A 20,081-nucleotide genomic window follows, 5' to 3' on the forward strand; every position below is an offset into this window, starting at 1 on the left:
CGAAAAATACATCTGCCCTCCAACAGAGGCCGTTTGTACAACACAGGGGTGAAAACGACTTTTTGGTGATAAATCCCAGAGAAACCGATCCGTTTATAACGGTAGTACCCAATGATATCTACTATAACGTGGAGAAACGCTGCGTTAATTGGCTCGACGACTGCAATGAGCAGGGTATAAGGGCTAGACTGCTCCAGAAAGTGCAATCGCCCTATAGGTGATTACTAAATCCACTATCCATTCAGGTATAATTGTATGAAGTCATATAGATTTATGTATGTAGAAGTAGCTTTTCCTTCTTACTGATAATATAAATTAATTAGGTATGTAATTAGGCGTTTAAAATCTGCTACGTCCTTAATTATCCATATTTCAGTGTCCTATTGTTGTTTTATTTTATTTCGCGACTCGGGCTATGTGAGGAAGTTGATGACTTCAGTAGGTATTTCGGGTGTGCGTAAAAAAAGACCAAATATTTTTACGATATTTATTTCTTAAGGTTAGTTGCATTTATTTACTTAGCTGAATTACATATGTAGATAGATAAATTAGACCGCGTTCCACTTGAAGATAAAGACGGAAAATACATATTTCGACGCTCCATTTGCGATTCGCGGTGGTTATAGTTATGACTGAAACGAAACTGATGTTGTTGTGAAGTGATACGCCTTACCATTCATGTTTCGAGCATTCCACTTGAATGCGGAAAAGCTTGGGAACGATTACCCACAATCGCAGTAATATGGATACGTTTTTATCGTCATGTGGACTGCGGTAACAGTATAGGCAGGTTCATTTGAAATAGTCATTATAGGTATAAGTACGATCAACATTATAAGTGTTGTTAAATATTTCAATATTGCATTAGGTATAGATTACAAGTTCTCATAGTAGGTATTCTTAGTTAACCTATATAATCATTTATCAATGATCACTTTATTTATTTATTTTCTATCTATAATAAATGTAACACGGAATAAAAGAATCACTGGCGATATACTAAAGTTAAATGCCACCGCAGAAGTTACAATGTGGTTACAAAGGTTCATGATTTGCATTATATGACATAAACCTAACCACTTAAATATAGTACATTCGTTGCCTTAAGTGAAGGGACCGTCACTTACATAACTAAAATATAAAAAGCAAATTAAATGGCAGTGGTAAAACAAAAACAGCATTCCCTAGGTTTGGCACATGACGTTAACAGAATGACTACAATTGAACGGCAGTTATAGATGACTCGTTGGAATTGGAGTGAGAACCTTTGAACTGATTCCGTGTTCGCGAGAAGCTCTGCTAGCAAACGGAACTGAGGTGTAAAAAGATATAAAAAATAATAGTAAAATAGTTTCCTATCTACAACAATTACGAATTATTCGAATGTTATGGCACCAAAATCGCGTTTGCACTCCACGCGGCACAAGGAGACGTCGAACATCGAGTATAACATAGTATTATATTCAATATACTTTTATTACTAAGTACTAAGCAGTATTGTCCAGAACAGTGAAGAACCTTACACTAAACACGACGGTACGTCTTAATATCTCTACATAACAATGTAACTTCGATTCGGAGAGAGGCGACACACGAGACGCGTAATCATTAAAAAGAAACAGTTATTACATACATACTACGTTTGAACAATTGACATTTTTATTTATTTTATAATTGATTATAACGTATAATAATCACGCTCCATCGAAGAATTGACGTTGTGGCTGCGTGGACTACACAGATGCCCATCGTGATTAGCTGAAAAATAAAATATAATGTAAGATTTTACTCCTAATTAACTTTAGGTACGTTTCAGGAATGGATTCATTATGCCTAAATAGATGTTTTATATATAAATATAACTAGTAAAAGGTGAAAAATGATGGATAAATTAGAAATGTGGTTTCTAAAATTCAGGTGCAAGACATTATAGAATCAATAAATATTATTTTATTAGTGTATTAGACTAGATATTAGATGTAATCGAATCATGGTTAGTCATAAATACGTAATTGTAAGTGTTGTTACCAAACTGTTTGAATTCGTAAGTTTGATTTTACTCAGGTCTTAACCGACTTCCCAAAGGAAGCGAGGTTATCTATTGTATTCTATTTTCATCAGTTGTATTTATAGCAATCGAAGGCACTACTTATACAATCAAATTGCTTTCAAGAGGTACTCAGACATGATTATCTATTATTATATCAATGTGAAGGATCTCTTCAACTGTACGGAATTAGATTTCCCTGTATAATATGTTGTTCTCAAGCCTTTCTGACAACGATAACTTTCCGACATGATGGGGGTGTAGGATTACAATATTGCAGATTGCCCCACAAATAGATACGACATTCTGATCATGAATTCGGTGTACAAAATAAACACAATACAACATAATTGGATAAATGTAATGATAAATGTACTTGACATTGTGATTTTCGGCGTTAAAATATTCGGATTCAACTTAATTACTTATTAACCTATTTTTTATCTAAATGACTAAGATTTCTCCACAAAATTCTGAAGAGTGCGACGAAACCTTGGAGCCGCAAATATTATTTTATAGTGACTATGATGGCGAAACTAAACATATAATAGGGGTTTAACTGTTATAATATTAATTCTATCAACCTGGAGTCATATTTGAGCTATTATCACCTATTACGTACCTCATGGTTGGTTCAAGGTAATCCACGAACAAAGAACATTTACGTGTCGACTAGGAAGAGGAAGGACGGTACTAGAGCGAGGCAGATGGAGGACAGGGGGGCCTTCGGGCTGGAGTTGAGGAAGTAGCGGGGAGGGGGGGACTCGAACACTTCCAGGTCATCGAAGTATGGGTACACGTCCAGGTGCAAGGCGCTACTGGATCCGGGCCGCATTAAAGTAAGTGGCATATTGTTAGTGGGTTAGAGCAGATACTAGGTATACTTCAGTCATGGTTAGTAATATAATACACGGGTCACGGGTTAGTAATATAATACAATGCTACGAAACGTAGCTACAATGGCGAAACAGTTGTCATTGTCCGATCAATGAATAATATTAGTTATTTTGCAAAATTTTATAATTGTATATTTCAACTGAAAATGTTACAAAGGTTAGTAGGCATGTGGTTAGTAAGTATTCATAAATACATATTTTCCTTTGGACATTTTTCCATTAGTACTTGACCCGTCCTTTAGTTATTGTATATTATATCAAATAACTTCAATATAATTTTAATAGTCTATCAAAACAATTTACAGGAAATTGTATTAAGAATTAAATGAATAGAAGAATAATACAAAAAAAGTATGAATGAGGATAGGTTGGGTTAGGCGAACCCAGCCGAATTTTAGGGACGTCCTTTACCCACCGATTGTACCGTAGGTATAGTCCGCGCCAAACTTCTAGTCCGCTCTGAAGTTGTTGCGCGCATGTTTAGTTAGCATATACTCCGCAACTCAAGGGCACACTAAGGCAGCTATGTACCCGTACCCGTGTGTAGGTATGTATGTGGCATGGTCCCGTGGCATAGAGCGGGCAGCGGACCGGTGCCGGAGTAGCCCCGCGCTGTCTTCGTCCCGCTAATATCTATAATTTGGTATTGCGACGCGACTCGTTTCTATAATCGGAGCGGACTAACAGTTTGGCGCGGACTATACATATGAATGTATAGACTATAAATATGAAATGCATGGGATACTCACTTATTACATCGCTGGGTATTCCGGCCGTCGATGGCGTAGTCGCCCAGACGCAGCGCGCGGCTGGAGTCCATGAACTCGATCTGCTGGATGCAGCCGGTCAGGCCAGGGTAGTTGTTGATGTAGTTCAGGCTGGCCGGTATGCCACCTACGAAAAAAAAAATAAAGCCAAAATTTAAAACTTTTTTTTATTCCGAATAAATTCCTTACTTAATTACATGTACTCGTACGAGTACCTATTGCAATTCACGAAATTCTAATTCTACCTTTAAAATCCGATTCTGAAGTTTCTGTAAAAAAATGTTTTCAATGGAAACGCTGTATGAAATATCATATTATACAAAAAGACAAAGGCAAATAAAGACATTATGAAATATGATAATATAATATTACGGCGTTTAAATTGTGATAGTTGATAATCTATAATTATAACATCTTTCGTATATATGTCCAATTATATGAGGGAATAATAAAAATACGGATTACCTTTATATTCGTATTATAGTTTTTCATAGTTATCGAATTTGAAAATACGTCTTTTATTCGACTTGACAGTTAATGAAATGCGATTCTAAAGCCGTTTTCGTGCTACTCCCCTAGCTTTTCATCCATGGAGCGAATAACTGGATCAGCCACAAATCATACTGTATGTATGAATTGTGGCGGGGTTATATCATAGTCTGGCGCGTTTTTTCACGCGTGTTTTTATTTTACATGTGAATATTGGATTGTCTACTTAAAGCAAAATTTATATTTTGTTTAATAGTTATTATATAATAATATAAAAGTACCAAACCAGCACATATTTAGTTTATACCTACCTGATGGGAAGTGGGCACTGCCGCCCACGCCCTTCTGTAATTAACTCCAGATAAGATTGGAGTTCTATCTGAGATCATCAATAGCCTCGTCGCTATTTTTGAGCACCGCAAAAAGTTCAACATTTAATTATAAACTCAAAATTAGTTTACCGATGTAGATTTCTGAGTCCGCGTTCATTCTGTTGGAAATGCCAACGCTCATTCCACTCTTCATCACTCTGTCTACTTCTAGCTCGACGTGAAGATCATCGTACAGTTTAACGATAACCTAAGAAATAAATATAAAAAGGTAAAAAGTATCCTACTTTCATTTTTAAAAGCTTTAATTATTATTTAACTTCCCTTTCATGTATGTATATATGTCAGAATTATGCAAGTTAAATTTGCAACCCACTTCCCGCTATCCAATTTAGCTGAAATTTTGCATGCACATTTACCTAAATTGGAAAACCATGTCATATTATTACTCGTGTTATGGAGTTCTAAACAAAGGCATATTCATTGCATCTCTAAATTTGGAGTGTCACATTGAAAAAGGACAATATTTTGTTGTGGTGCATAAAGAATTAGATTAAAATGACTAGATTTTTAGGATCACTGACGGACATATATTTATTTAATTTGGTAATCGTAAATATCTTGATTAATGTAATATAAAGCAATGACTTTTTATTGGTTTATGTTTTTCTGTTTCTAAGGTAAGTATTTATCTCTATTGTAAATTAGTAACTTACCTGGTGCCTATAGCCGTCGGTGACCACGATATCGTCCATAGAGACGCTGGCTGGTCCGCTGCCCAGGTTCCATTCCAACACTACGATTCCTCTGTCCACTACAAGTATGAAAGAGACGTCAATATTATCTTCATTAACCTATATAATTTGAATACTTTGGATACTGCCATGAATCACGGCATTAAAAAACATCCTTATTACGTGGACATTCATCTTATTCCATTTCTTCAAATTAATTATAGCAGATATAGTTAGTTCCCAATGTAATTAATACATAAGACATCTTTTAAGAAGTTTCAAAATTAGGTAATTGACCCACAGAGACAAAAAATTGGATATCTAAAATTGTTAGTCTCTGCTACCTGTGAAATACCATTTTAACAGGGACTGAACGTAAATACAGGTTGTGTTCTTGAAAATATCCTCTCAAAAACCTTGGCATGTAAAAATAGATCAACTGACCTCGTAACAGGATGAAGTCACTTTTGCTGTCAAGTGGGACCTTAGCTTCCCTCTGGTAGAGCAGTACTCCGTCGTCCTGCGCCACGAAGGCCAAGGCGATCAAGGTCGGGACGGACTCCAGCTTGTCGTACGTGATGAGGTTGGGCGGCAGTACTAAGTATCCATTGCCGTTAAAGCCCACGCTCTCTCCCAGACGTTCAGCTGAAATTATAGTATTGTTAAATTTAAGAAGTTAGAATTAAATTAGTCAGTGAATGAGTCAGTTAGTGGGAAAATTAATGGGCGATGTTCAAAATTGGTTATTTCACAAAAAGCACGTATAATTTATATATCTAATTCATAACCATAAGTGGGCATATGAGAGGGGTAAAACATGCTAAATCGTTTCGGTACAATTACAGGTAGAGCCGAATTCGATTAAATCACTCTTGTGTTGCTTTTGTTAAATATATTTTAACTATTTTTAATTGTAATCATTAATGATTTCTATTATAACCAGCTTTTTTAAAATAAATAGATTTTTTATGTTCCTTTGGATATCTTTTACGGCGAGTTTTGGGGGTACGACTGAAATAGTACTGTGAGTGAAATCGGTATGAAGTTTTCTTTCTTTCATTTATGTGCGCTGTACTAAATTCTGTTTCGATACTAAATATATAAAGATTATATTGTATGATTTAATAATACCAAAATATCGTCAACCTTCCTAGAATGTGACATCGATATTGAATTATAAAGCCGGCTACAGACTCACGCAAGAAGTCTTGCATAGAAATCAAGTCGAGAAATTGCGCGAGAACCGAGAAGGTATCTACTCTCTGTACCTATACTATATTGTTCTCTTTTCCCGCCCGAGAAACCCTTTGAAGTGGGCAAAATACCGACCCCGATCGGAGAACAGGTGAGCGCGCGAACGGAAACCCAAGAAAGTGATCACATTCACGCTTCTTGGGTGTTCCCGGAGGTTCTTGGCGTGAGTCTTAAGCCGGTTACACTTAATATTAATAAAACTTACGGATATGGCAGTTCAATCCTGTGAATCCGAGCAAGCAATCGCACGAGTAGTTCATGTTCTTGTTGTAGTCGGTGTTGCAGATGCCCTGGTTGCGGCAGGGCTTCCCGGCGCAGGGGTTCTCGCGGGGCGCGCGCGGGCTCTCGCGGGCGCTCGCGTCGATCTCGCAGTACAGCCCGCGGAAGCCGGGCGGGCACGTGCACGCGGTCGCGTCGCTGCTCGCGCAGTAGCCCCGGTTGCGGCACTGGGTGCACACGCTGTCCATCTGGTGGACGACGAACACTTCTTTTATATCACCATATATAAATAATATATAGTGGATTAATGTAGTTTATACATATTTACATATATGTGGATATTATGTAGTGGATACATATATACAGCGTGGCAGACAACGGTAGCCTACCGCAAAACAGCCGCATACGCACGACTTGCGCCTGTCAAAATATTTTTTTGATAATAGGAGTAAAAGACGAGCAATCCACTTGATAGTAAGTGGCTACTGCCCATGGACATCTGCAATGAATCCTAAGTAAGATTAGACTAACCTAACTTGAGGGCGACTACTACACCCTTCACACCACAACACAGAAGCACTTAACACTGCTGTCATTAGGCAGAAATAACCAACAGCTGGGTACAAGTTTCTTGTCAGAGTGAAAATATAGTTTTTATGTTAAGTGGAGGTTGCTGACTTCACACACCTTTGAAACTTTTTACGAATCTCTTAAGAACATAGGTATGCTTTCCGCACTAATGTTTTCCTTCACCATTACTTCATCTAATGTCCGTAAAATGTCTACTAGGAATTATCTCGAGGCTGTTTGTTTCCTGATAGTTTCTGAGTGTTTCATGTATGAGTTCCAGCTTAAGCTAAGTGGATCTAATTGTTACTGATAAATGTAACCTGGGGTGAGCACATCTAAGACGTCATTAATTCTATGTATGATACTGGTTTATATGATACCCTTGCTACTTATGAGAACAAAATTAAACATATTTTTAATAAATGGGCCAAATATTGCCTCTAGCCGACTAATGCGGAATGGGCGGGCAGGTCTCCGGTCCTGGGGACCCCTAAATACAGTTGCAAAAAAAAGGTTGTCAGAATAAAAAAAACTGTGTAATGTACATAAATCAGCGAAAAAGGGAAGGTCACCGGTATCATAAGTATTTTTCGGCGAATAAGTCTATGATACATTTGGGCGTCTCCATGCAACTTTCCACCCCGGGCCTCCAACGACCTTAGTCCGCCACTGAATATTGCACGCCGCTGCTAGAAACCAGAACGTGGCGTCATATAAAAGTTCATTTGTGGTCATAGATTAGTAAAGATTACTCACTCCTAACAAGAAAATGTAACCAGTTTTGACAATTTAAATTGTCACTGTCATGTATTTTCGTGTTTGAAAAATATTAAAAATGTAGTTGTTAGATCATTTATGAACGATATTTCTCTGCAATCCTTCTACGATTTCGTGTCTTAACTGAGCTGTTGGCATTTTTCCGCGTAAATTACACCATGACAGCCATAAAATGGCTGACAGAATTGTCAGTCGTTTAAGCCATTTAATGGCTTCCTTCAATTACAAGGCCGTGAGATATCTATACTTATCTATGTTTATGGTATATAGGTACAGAAATTGAATGCGCGTGAAAGAGCGGTCACCATACCGATCTGACTCACGAAGGGCTCCGGGATTAATCCGTGTTGAATTAAGATATTCGTTTCTTGGTCCGGATAACGTCTTTAAAAGAATGTGTCAGACTAGTACCGTGGCAGACAACGTAATATTGTTCTCATACAGATATCAATATTTCTAAATGTAAAGGAACTCTATGGGTAGTGGGTTATTCTTCTTTAGAACTACTTGTATAATGTGTAATGATATGACGTTACCTACTGTATTTGTGTTTTACTTACTGGTCTTTTTCCTAACTTTGAGCGCTGCAATTATATCATCCATTAGATAATCATTAAACATATGTAATAAAACTTTAAATAAGGTATCGACGTTGATTCTACCTACTACAAAATACATTTTTAATTTCTATACGAATTAATAAAATACATAATATAGTGCTGTGAGGTTAAAAACATGTACGCACTAATTACCTTTTAAAGAGATTTCCACTCTAATTGCTGTAATTAACTTAATATGGGTTACAATAATTAACTCTTATGGGACCATATCGTTTGTCACCAAGATCCTTTTTCTAATACGATCGAAAAAAATTAATTCTACTTGATATTAAGTGCCGCATAAGGTTATCTGTAATCAACTCCAATGGAGCGTCTATCGTAAATCAGTAATCTATTTTTAATGCCTCAAGTGAACATTGTGATCGTAAAATATTTTTAATTAATTATGTGAATGTGAAAGGCAAAAAAATAATATTGAATACTTCTGGAATGTCTCCGCGTTCTGTGGCGCACTCCTGCACATTTGCTGATTGTATTGTGGAGTTTACCAGGTCCAAGGAATTGCTGTTCAGCATCACCTGCGAAAGAAATAAAATAAGTTTCATAGACCATTCACCAAAAAAGGGACCTCTAGTTTACTGATATATCCGTGTTTACCATTTACGCTTGTGCAAATTTTGTGGATATCGATACATGTTTTTAGTACTACCGCTTTTGTTCGTACGTGCTCTTATGAGTTGTATTATCATAGTACATTTTTGTAAACTTCCTCGCCTTACTTAAGAAAATAATAAAATTCACTTGAATGTCATTAATTCTTAATGAGGAATAAATATCTAAACCTGACATAATAAATATAATAAATCATGAAATAATCGAAATATGCTTGCATGCCGGAACTAAATTATATGTCCGAATTAAAGCTAATGTTAATATAAAAATTGACCATGATAAAAATAATTCTGAGAATGGAAGTATTGAAACAGTTTCTACCGATGGATAAATTTAAGTGATTACATCCTAACTAATATTATAAATGCGAATATAAGTTTGTTTGCTATACTTTCACACCTTAATTATATAACGATGAAATTTCGTACACAGGTTCTCAGAGGTCCAGAAATGGACATAGGGTATATTTTATCCCAAAAAAATGTCCTATTCCCGAGGGATTGATTGCGAGCGAGGCCGCGGGTATAAGCAACTTTTATATAAGTAAGGTTTATTACCAAATAATTTTGTCATACATCACTGTATATTTGCACACCTTAAAGGCAAAATAAGAGGATATAAACTTTGTCTTAACACACTTTGTACCATATTTAGGAAATAAATATTATGATAATGATAACTTCATCCTTAAATTCTGTAGATACTTACGTCACGGATGCAACCGCTGAAGCCGGCAGAGACGCCCGTGTTGGAGTTCAGCGTGATGGAGTCATCGACCCCACCCACGAACAGAGGCGTGTCAAAGCTGAGGATCTGAAAGGAAAGCATTTATAAAAATACAGCTCATAGTGCTTTAATTATCACTGTTATACTGCGTATATGATTCACTTTCATTATATTTCGTGTATATCTTTGCAAATACAATACGAACTATAGCCGTGAATCAAAAGCTTTTGATAAAATTAATATTTTGTCACATTCTGTGCGATTCTGAATTTTATTGAGAATCAAAACTAAAAATTTAAACTATATTTGCATATTTTGACATAACATTACATTGTAAATAACTTTACAAAGGGGACACTACTTTAAAATTACAACTTTTATATACCTTTCCAGACTGCAACATGCCAATCATCTCGTTGAGGACATCTATTCTCATGGCCACTCTGACGCCGACTCGGGAAATCCTTACGTCCGTCCATTCGTTGGCGAGCAGAGTCTTGTTGCTCGTGAGGACCACTGGCACGCTTCCTACAGTAAAATAGTATAAACTTAGTACCCAGTCACAAAAATGAAGATAGAAACACACGAGATGAAGTATCGATACATAATGACTAATTTACTTAACGAATCTGTCACGTTAAAACATCTAAAGATTAAACTGTTTGGTCTATGCACGCAGAAAAAATCGATGTTTATGGAGTAATTAATAAAGATCCATAAAAACAATCAAAATTTACGGAGATTGAATAGTTTTATTAAATATATTTTGTTACAGTATCGATGTCGCTTACCGTCGCCAAAGTCGTAGCGGAACTCCAGCTTGCCATCGCGCACGACCAGCGAGATGAATCCTCCGTAGCCTCTCGCGGATTGCGCGCAGTACATGATGATGCCGTCTGTGATGGGAGCCGTCGGTTTAATCTTCATAGACATGCTGATGAACCGGGATGTCTCCGGAGGCTTCACGGCCAAGTAAGCGCTTCCAGTAAAGGCAGGGTACTCGATAGATTGTTTTACGTCGCAGCTAAAAAAATAACATAACCATTACTTCATTTGCAATTTCGTCATATGCAAGGCAGTAAACATCAAAAGCGGAAATGTAAAATAAAATATCTAGAGTGAATTTGCAACTAGGAGATCATTTCGATAGTGAATCAATGATTCATACGTAAACCAGGATGATAGTTATAGGTAGACTAATAATAGAATAGATATAGATATAGATTTCACCAGGCAGACCTTACAAGACGCGAAATATAAATATTAATTATAATAATATATCAATAATAATCTAATATTAATAGATTTAGGACAACTATTCATGGTTATAAAAATGGGGATTAGTGTTACCAATGGTTTCTGTTCTATTTTTATTTTTGACATTTCCCCCTTTACTTAATTACTTAATTGTCAATCTAGAATATGAAGGGTAGCTTTAAAATTTTAAATAAAGTACGTTATTTATTTATATAGTTTAAAGAAAAAGAAAAAGTTTAAAGAAAAGTCAAGGCAGACATTATGCAAAATGTTATAATTATAAAGTGATTGAAAGCGTCCTGAAATAAAAGAATAAGGAAATTTGAAAAATTGCGATCACATACTTGTTTTAGAAAAAATATTAATCACATGCAGTAGATATCTCAAAAAAGATATTATAATTTTCCTAAAAAACGAAAAAAATATGAATCAAACACGCGAGCTGCCTTTTTCTGTTAATACTTATACATGTACTTTCACAATTAATTCAACTTAAAATCAAAAGCTTTGTATAATATTTATTAAAAGTTAATAATGAAATACTGTTTTACAATTAATATTATCATTTAATATTTTTAAATAAAATGCTAGTGGGTACTCTTTATGTAAGGATTATTTTACTTACAAAGCAGCGAACGTGTCGATGAACTACAACATTGAGATGTAAAATTTAAATAGTTTTGTCTTTTTCTAATTATGAATTCAAAATCGGGAAAGCAAATTAACATAATTATAGTTTATTTCATGGTAAGTGCATAGAGGGCATAAGGCAGACAAGTGTGCTGTGCCAGGACTTTCAACCCACGAAGTATTGGATTAATTAGAATAAGACAAAGCGTAGCTGACGTAATAGAATACATACACCACCAAAATCATCAGTTGCCCACTGTAGCATAAACAAAAACATAGTGAATGTCTCACACAAGCATTGAAACAGTGCGTACAAATATGGTGATTATTTTTCACGAAATTGGTATAAAATTATAGTGCAAAATTAGTAAGCACTACCAAAAGTGCAGCAGTGCTACCCCTTGCCTCTATGTGAGCTCTCATAAATATAGCTGTACATTATGTCTTATTTTTTTATATACCTACTTTATATAAACTATACTTTCCAGTATGTGTGTATTTTCAGTGTATGTTCACATTGGATCACAAAGTTCCAGCGATATCAGATGTGCATTAAACTTTTTAGGGAAGGTTGTACGTATATAAAACAATCCTATTAATAATGGCAAATCAGTTATTAGGTAAGAAAGATATTGATATAAGTCTACCAACCCTTCGACCTTCTAGATGATTATAATCAATGATTATTAATCATCCTTATTCTGTAACTTTCGAACCCAAAAGAGAAGCAATATTTTTTTATAATAAGGACTTTTAAGTATAAGATTGTGTTTTTATTATAATATGCGTGCAATGCATTACAATAATGTGCCTGTGCAAATATATATTATGGTGTTTTTTCGAATCTGGCTTTGAAATAAGAAAGATTAGAAATTTGTTTCACTGAAGCAGGACATCGATTTTATATTTAAATCTTACATTAATAACTCGAATGATAAGTTCAATTTCCATGTCACGTAGGTTTTTATTTTATAAATTAGCGCAAATAAAGGATTCCTTAGAACAAATTTCTCTATTGGTTTTCGACTTTTTCCTACTAATTTATATCAGGGACCCATCGCGTAAATGGCGTTCACAGCGATCGTGTATTGTTGTATTGTATTGTATGAACCTTATAGGAAAATACTACTAAACAGATATTATTAAATTATACTATCGCTAAAGGTTAACTCAGTGCATCTGTCTTCGGACAGTTCAATTAAGTGGACTGAACATATTTCTTAGAGCCATCAACATTAGCATTAAACAGATAACTATTGCCGTAAAAATTATAACTTCATTTTCTTAATGGCTTAGTACGGGTCTTAGAAAAATGTATAAACGATAACATATATGACATAAGCTACACAACGCAGTTACTCACTTCTTGCCGGTGTACGAGATGGGGCAATGGCACTTGTATCCCTCGACGGCGTCGACGCACTTGCCGGGCCCGCAGAGGCCGGGGCGGCACGCCTCGCCCGCGCGGTCGCACGTGCGGCCCGCGTAGCCCGCCGCGCAGTGGCACACGAACCCTTGCTCGATGCGCGCCTCCTGTACAACATTATGTTTATTACCCATAGATTAGTAAAGATGACTCACACCTAACAAGAAAACGTAACCAGTTTTGACAATTTAAATAGTTGCGTAAAAAATTTTTGCCACGTCTCCGTGCTAAAATGTCCCTAAAATATTTTAAAATAATTATTATATATATTACGCAGTATTAGATATTTATTCGTAATTTTTCTCTAAAAACGTTTTTATTTGTCAAGAATTCAAAAAAAGAACTTACAAATAAGCCATTTGTGGCTTCATTCGATTTCAAGGCAGCGAAGTATCTTTACTAATCTATGTTATTACCAAATATAAAGTACATTTTTAGGGTTCAGTACCCAAAGGGTAAAAACAGAACCCTATTACTATGACTTCGCTGCCTCTCCGTCTGTCTGTCCGCCTGTAAGTCTGTCACAAGGCTATATCTCCGGTACCGTAATATAAAGACACATGAAATTTTTACAGAGGATACATGACGGTGACGCTATAACAAAACAACAAATCAGTATTTTTCGGCATTTTTCGATCAACTGTTAAACCGTACTAAGAAGACAGTTGAAATTTTACAATCCGTTTACTACTATGAGTGGTATTATTATAATAAATACAAATAAAAATCATAAAACATATTGTAATATAGTTATTTTAATTTTATTATACGTTGTTTGCGTATCATTCAACATCACTCCAATGCCATCGATTTTTGTGTTATATAACTAAGTATTATTGAAAATAATAAAATGAATAAAAATAAGCAAAACATAATGAACATTTGGTGGTACGGAAGCCTCCATGTGCGAGTTCGACTAACTTGGCGAATTATTATTCTCTCATTTTCAAGACGTAGATATATCGCGGAATGTCAGTGACAAATAATCCAGTCACGCGTATTAAAATACTTTACTGTACATTAATTGTATGATTAGTTTATAAAGAAATAATTGATAGTGACTAAGTATAATATTTGTAAATATGTAACACTATGTAAGCGCATGTGTCTGTATAAACGCAATACCTATCCCTAAAATATGAGCCTAAATGTTATAAAATGACACGCTAAAAACCCTATATTGATATCATACAAACCAACCCCACTGGTGACTAAAAAAAATGTAAATATCTATAATAATAAAATAATATTTTCTCATAACACTGATTAGGCTAAACTTGTTACTATTTGTAGATGTTACTTTTGTAATACTATGGCAAGAGAATTATTTTTTTAGTTTCCTTGTATAAAGTCTATGATTACTTCATCTTAAAGAAAATAAAAAACAATAACCTGGCAAACACCATCGTTGAGGCACAGGTTAGGGGTGCAAGTGTCGCACTCTTTCACGTTCTGCTTGTTTATGTTGGAGACCATTATGTTCTGTTCCTCTCTGCCCAAGATCAGCATGCTGACGCATCCGATAAATCTGGAAGGAATAACAAATAAGTGAGCCCCTATGATGGGCAATTCACTCACAAGGTTTGTACAGAGGTGCCTAAACTGTTTTGTCTCGTAACTTTATACATTTTTCCGTTTTAGGTAGACACCTTATTTCGCAAGGAGAGATACCTGGTAACATATTTTTTCATCACGTGGAAAATACTTCATCAACGTGGCACGTTCATCGGTGTGGTGTCTCGGGAGAGGCATTTTGGGTATCAATTGTATAATACTATACTGCTAATTGGTTAAAACCTGTGATAGTTGTGATTAAAAAATACTTTGGTATAGATAAATTGGTTTGTATAGAAATTTAGGAGGCAACTGGATTACACCCATGTCCCCATCGGTATATTATGTTTATACATAGATGCACAACAAACCTTTATACTATCCATTGAAGTTGTTATCATATAAAATCTTAAGAAAACACTTTTCGCTATTTCTGGTAAGGATTACTCACCCAGAAGCTGCTGAGATCTGGAAAGGTAGTTCATCGTAATTGGGTACACCACCAACGTACAAAGGTTCTTGTAGTTCAATCATTTTGTTCTCGATCGAACTGTCAACGAACGGTCCGGTGTTGTCGACGTCCATCGTCACTACACAGAAATACATATAATTACTAACATTATCTATATGCAATACATAACTGAATGTTAGTGCATTGCACACTTATAGTGCATCTATATATGCTGATATCTCACATGTCAGAAAGGTCTATGGCAAACAAAATCATATAGTTCTATACATCGTGCATAAACTTAACATCTCCAGTAATGTCAGTTCGTCAAGATATTACATAGAAAAATAAGTTTTTGTTTAACACGACACGTTCAATGTCTGTAGATGGTAAGTGGGGTCTGAAACTCCAACAGTGTATGATCAATCATCCAATTAAATATACGTCAAATGAAACATTTGTAAAAAAACACAGCTGTTAGTAGTATTTATTTATAAATGGCTGTTTACCTTTGTCGTTGGTCCTGCTGAGACGGATCGTGTGCCACGTATTGAGTGTGAGCGGTCTGTCGCCGTTGATGACCACCGCACCGTTGCCTGCGTCGAGCGTGAACCTTGGCACTCCTTGAACCAGTTGCAGGGCTAGGTAGTCTCCGTTCTGTCTTGAATTGTCTCTGTACTGACTGTTGTACAGTATTAAGCCATTGTCGTCTGCAAAAAAACAAAATGTTTTATAGCGCTCCACCATTGCACATGTAATTACCACAAAATACTATATTAAGATAGGGTACTGATTGTAAAATAAATTGACTACAAAAATTTACGAGTTCAACTTGCACCAAAAAGCTATTTTGTATGACTTAGCCTCTCCTGCTGTAATTCTCAACTCGAATCTCCGACACACCTGATGGTTTGTAGTCACCGGAGTTTTAGTAATAAGAATCTCTAAGTATAATGGAAATGAAAATGTTATTGGACATCTACTTTCGTCAGGAAAGTTCTTTGTAAAGTTTTCAAGGGCATACATGCTCAGTGTGGTGAACTATGGATTACACTTCTCATAACTAGAGAAGCGGAAAAGTAATTTGAGGGAAACATCTTACCAGTGGGTTTGAAGGAGACTTCGATGTCAAACTGTTCGTAAGCGTCCTTCAGCGTGGGTAGTGCGATCCATCCCTGTCCGTCGAACTGGGGGTTGACGCCGGTGACGCGGAGTATCGCGCGCGTCTCCACCACGACGCGGCTGTTGCTCACTCTGCACACGTACGTGCCGGCGTCCGCTTCGGTCACCGGCTCCAAGTGCAGGTTGCTCTGGAAACGGAACGAACATTCAATCACTGTCGCTTTTTACAAGTACATATTACTTAGTTCGCAATTTATGTAAGTATGTATGTTCGGGTCTAATCTTGTGGATAAAATTTAACTCACTTCCTATACCTATTCCTATTCCTATAGTATACGATTGAGTTGAAGTTTCGCATGTATGTGCATGTATTATGTAGATCGGATGTTTCTATATTATGCATGACAAGCAAGCCATAAGGTGTCAATATGACTTTTTCTTGCGCATCGAGTATTTTCTATTAGGTTTAAGTTGATCCTAATTTAATAACTGAAGAATGTTTTCTATCTTTCACTTGTTTTAGAAAATCTAGTTCGACGTTTCTTTAATTTTTCTGAATATTTTATGCAATATTAAAGAGACACTCTAGATTATACTAGTTAAAGTTGAAGGTAGAACCCTTTGTGGTTCGACTCCAGCGGGACCACCGCCACACCTATTTTTGCCTAGTAACAGTAGTGTTAGGCGCTGCTATGCCGATTTGAAGGGTGTGGTAAGGGAAATAGACTTTTCCGAGGCGTTCCAGCTAAATCCTCAGGGGTAGCGGCGTATCTGTGGCCGACCTCAGGTAGGAATATCTAATCCTATCTGGGGTTGATTACAAAGGTGCATGGACGCAATAGCCACTTACCATCAAGTGGACTGCATGCTCTTCTGCTACTCCTATATTATAAAAACAAACTAAGATATACGAAAATGTTATATTATACACATTCCAGATTTACACATGATAAAATACCTCATTAGGATTGACACTGGGCGGTAGCTGTGAGTATTCCCTTCTCCATTCGATGGACACCGGTTCTTCCAAGTTATGCGTGCAAGGCAGATCTACAATGTCGCCCAAACGAGCCTTGTAGACCTGGTTCCTGTCGTTATCGGGATATGATGGACCACCTGAGCCTACAAACATAACACGATACAGGTACTATTAGTAAAAGATATTATACTTGATCAAAGTAATGTATTTCACGTTGATTCTACTACGTGTTTAGATTCAATATGACAAAGAGTCATTTTGAATCTAACACAACTTCAGAAGGCGTTTTACTATGGAAAAAAGCGGCGAAAGAAGCGAATGAATATTTTCCACCTTCAAAATAAAACAGGCTCAAAATAAGAAATGTTTATCCTGATGTACTCATAAATTATTATTTTTTAGGGAGCTGAAATCACTTCATATTGAAGCGCACATAGCTCCACGGCTTGAATAAATAAATAAGTCGTAAATTTAGGGCGTTCGTATTGTGCAGGATCGTATAGTAAATTAGCAATTAGGCATTACCTGGTACAACTTCGAGGTTGAAGTCTTCGTAGTAGATCTGACCAAACTTGTCTAGGCCGGTACACCTGTACACGCCGCTATCAGATTGTTCTACGCCTGGGATCATAAGGAGTGCTCCGCCACCGAATATCTGTGGATAGGTATATTTGTTAATAATAGATTATAAAAAGTTGTTATCAACCTACGTAATACCATTGTTGAATAACTTGTAATAGTGATCATTAAACATCATGTTTTAAATCGTGCAAAGTTGATTTTAATGAATACGCCTTTCCTATCAATACTAAAACGGAAGAAGTTCAAAAAAATCTGAAGTTCTACCTCAGATCACGTACTTTTTGCTTCATTTATGCTTGTAATTATTAATCCTTCAGTAATATATTATAGAAAGTAAGGAAAATATTTATTATATTTTAATTATTATCTAGCCTTACTAGACTACTTATTATTTAGTTACTTACTCTTGAGTCTACAAATTGGTTAGTGCCGTATCTCTCCCACGTGACACTGGTTCCTTTAGAGGGAGCTCTGCACAACACCTCAACTTTCTCGCCAACTCTGAACGGTCTGCGAGGTTGGTCGATAGACACGAGCGCACTTGACTGTACCCGGGGACCTAAAAGTAACTCGATGTTAACGTATATTCATAATACACGTGTTTAATATTTAAGAAATTAAAGTACTATGAACATCCTAAAGAAGGTAAAACATTTCACATTAAAAAACGTCCATATAAATATGATTGTTATGACAATACATCACAGAAGATAAACTTTAAACAAAGCTGACAAACACTACTTTTCTACTCATGCAAAGCACGTATATTTGTTAAAGCATAAAAATCGGTTATGTTACACACAAAAGAGAAAACAAACTATAGAACACGTACGAGTACATTATCACCTACTGAAAAACGTAAATTTATCACAATATTATATTATAACCATATACACTTTATTTTATTCCCAAATTAAAACGTATATATCTTCACCGCTTAGTTCACAATACGAATAATAGCATCCCAAGACCCGTAGCGACTGCACAAGGACCTCAGACAACAACCCCCGAACACCCGCACCACTTTACCGGCGAAGATGGAGTACAAGTCCGAGTGGAAACCCGAGAGGCGCTTATCTCTCGAGAGGCAGTTCGCTTCATCGCTACCGTCCTGACAATCGTAGTATGTGTCGCATAGGAACTCGTCCTCTATGCAACTGCTGCCATCCTTACAACGAAACTGCGTTTGCAAGCACTTTATACCTTTACGGGTAGATGAAAAAACAGCTGTTATATTAATACAAAACATACAATACCTAGCTAACATTATTAATAATTTCAACTGACACACTACGTTAGTAAACGAAAGACGAAGAAAGAAGGAGGCGATTGCAGGATAAATTGTTATATCGGTACGTAGTAAGTAATGAATGTAAGTAAGCATGCTGGGCTAACGTTCACTATCAGGGGAGGTCGAAGCGAAGATGTGAAAGAAGGGGCAATTACGTTCACCGAAACCACATAAGCGCCAACTACTGACTTTATAGACGTCGTTTAGCTACGACGGCTACTGACCCTCAATGTGCAGGTTGATGTAATTGCTAGATTGGCGGCCGTACTCGTCCGAAATGGTACAGACATAGCGACCGCTGTCAGTTTTCTGTGCGAGTCTGATGAAGAGGGAGCCGTCTCTCTTGAGGTAGACGGAGCGGGGGAGGGCGCTGCCGTCCTTCGTCCAGCGGATGCGCAGGTCGGGCCGCGTCACGTTGCAGCTGAGGTGCACGGCCGCGCCCACGTGCGCGTGCTGCTCGTTATTGTGCGACCCCCAGCTCGTGCGGTCGCTGTCTTCTATCAATTGTTATTCACATGCAATCAAAGGTACCCAGAAACAAGCAAATGTCACTGAATGGTAACATGTTAAGCATACCTACGAGTGAATCTCAAGTTAACCATATATATTTTTTTTAAGTGATCGTACGATGCATTCGAGTCGGCCTTGATCGACAGTCCTCGGTTAACGATACAGTGTTGCAAAACGCGCGGGACAGGTGCCTTTACGAAAACAATTTAAGTGCATCCTGTACATGGGTGAGGTGATGC

At 36.7% G+C, this 20,081-nt stretch overlaps 1 protein-coding gene across 1 annotated transcript in view; it reads right to left on the reverse strand.

The window, feature by feature from the left end:
* Window positions 1-473: 473 nt before the first annotated feature.
* Window positions 474-20,081, reverse strand: part of LOC140743708 (basement membrane-specific heparan sulfate proteoglycan core protein) — a 232,130-nt gene continuing 212,522 nt past the window's right edge. Inside the window, exons 60-81 of the mRNA XM_073075204.1 lie at window positions 19,557-19,829; window positions 19,071-19,244; window positions 18,446-18,600; window positions 17,985-18,114; window positions 17,439-17,602; window positions 16,461-16,668; window positions 15,868-16,068; window positions 15,359-15,497; window positions 14,746-14,881; window positions 13,291-13,460; window positions 10,832-11,064; window positions 10,426-10,568; window positions 10,023-10,127; window positions 9,125-9,220; window positions 8,643-8,666; window positions 6,722-6,983; window positions 5,707-5,907; window positions 5,245-5,342; window positions 4,661-4,778; window positions 3,693-3,837; window positions 2,670-2,862; window positions 474-1,758 (exon numbers count right to left, since the gene is read on the reverse strand). Of these exons, the coding sequence (XP_072931305.1) occupies window positions 2,709-2,862; window positions 3,693-3,837; window positions 4,661-4,778; window positions 5,245-5,342; window positions 5,707-5,907; window positions 6,722-6,983; window positions 8,643-8,666; window positions 9,125-9,220; window positions 10,023-10,127; window positions 10,426-10,568; window positions 10,832-11,064; window positions 13,291-13,460; window positions 14,746-14,881; window positions 15,359-15,497; window positions 15,868-16,068; window positions 16,461-16,668; window positions 17,439-17,602; window positions 17,985-18,114; window positions 18,446-18,600; window positions 19,071-19,244; window positions 19,557-19,829 (3,329 nt within the window). The 3' untranslated portion in view covers window positions 474-1,758; window positions 2,670-2,708. The remainder of the gene's footprint in view (window positions 1,759-2,669; window positions 2,863-3,692; window positions 3,838-4,660; window positions 4,779-5,244; window positions 5,343-5,706; window positions 5,908-6,721; window positions 6,984-8,642; window positions 8,667-9,124; window positions 9,221-10,022; window positions 10,128-10,425; window positions 10,569-10,831; window positions 11,065-13,290; window positions 13,461-14,745; window positions 14,882-15,358; window positions 15,498-15,867; window positions 16,069-16,460; window positions 16,669-17,438; window positions 17,603-17,984; window positions 18,115-18,445; window positions 18,601-19,070; window positions 19,245-19,556; window positions 19,830-20,081) is intronic.

This window comes from Epargyreus clarus, unplaced genomic scaffold, assembly GCF_041222505.1.
Source record: "Epargyreus clarus isolate Ecla_fem2 unplaced genomic scaffold, WU_Ecla_fem_2.2 ptg000007l, whole genome shotgun sequence".
NCBI lineage: Eukaryota > Metazoa > Arthropoda > Insecta > Lepidoptera > Hesperiidae > Epargyreus > Epargyreus clarus.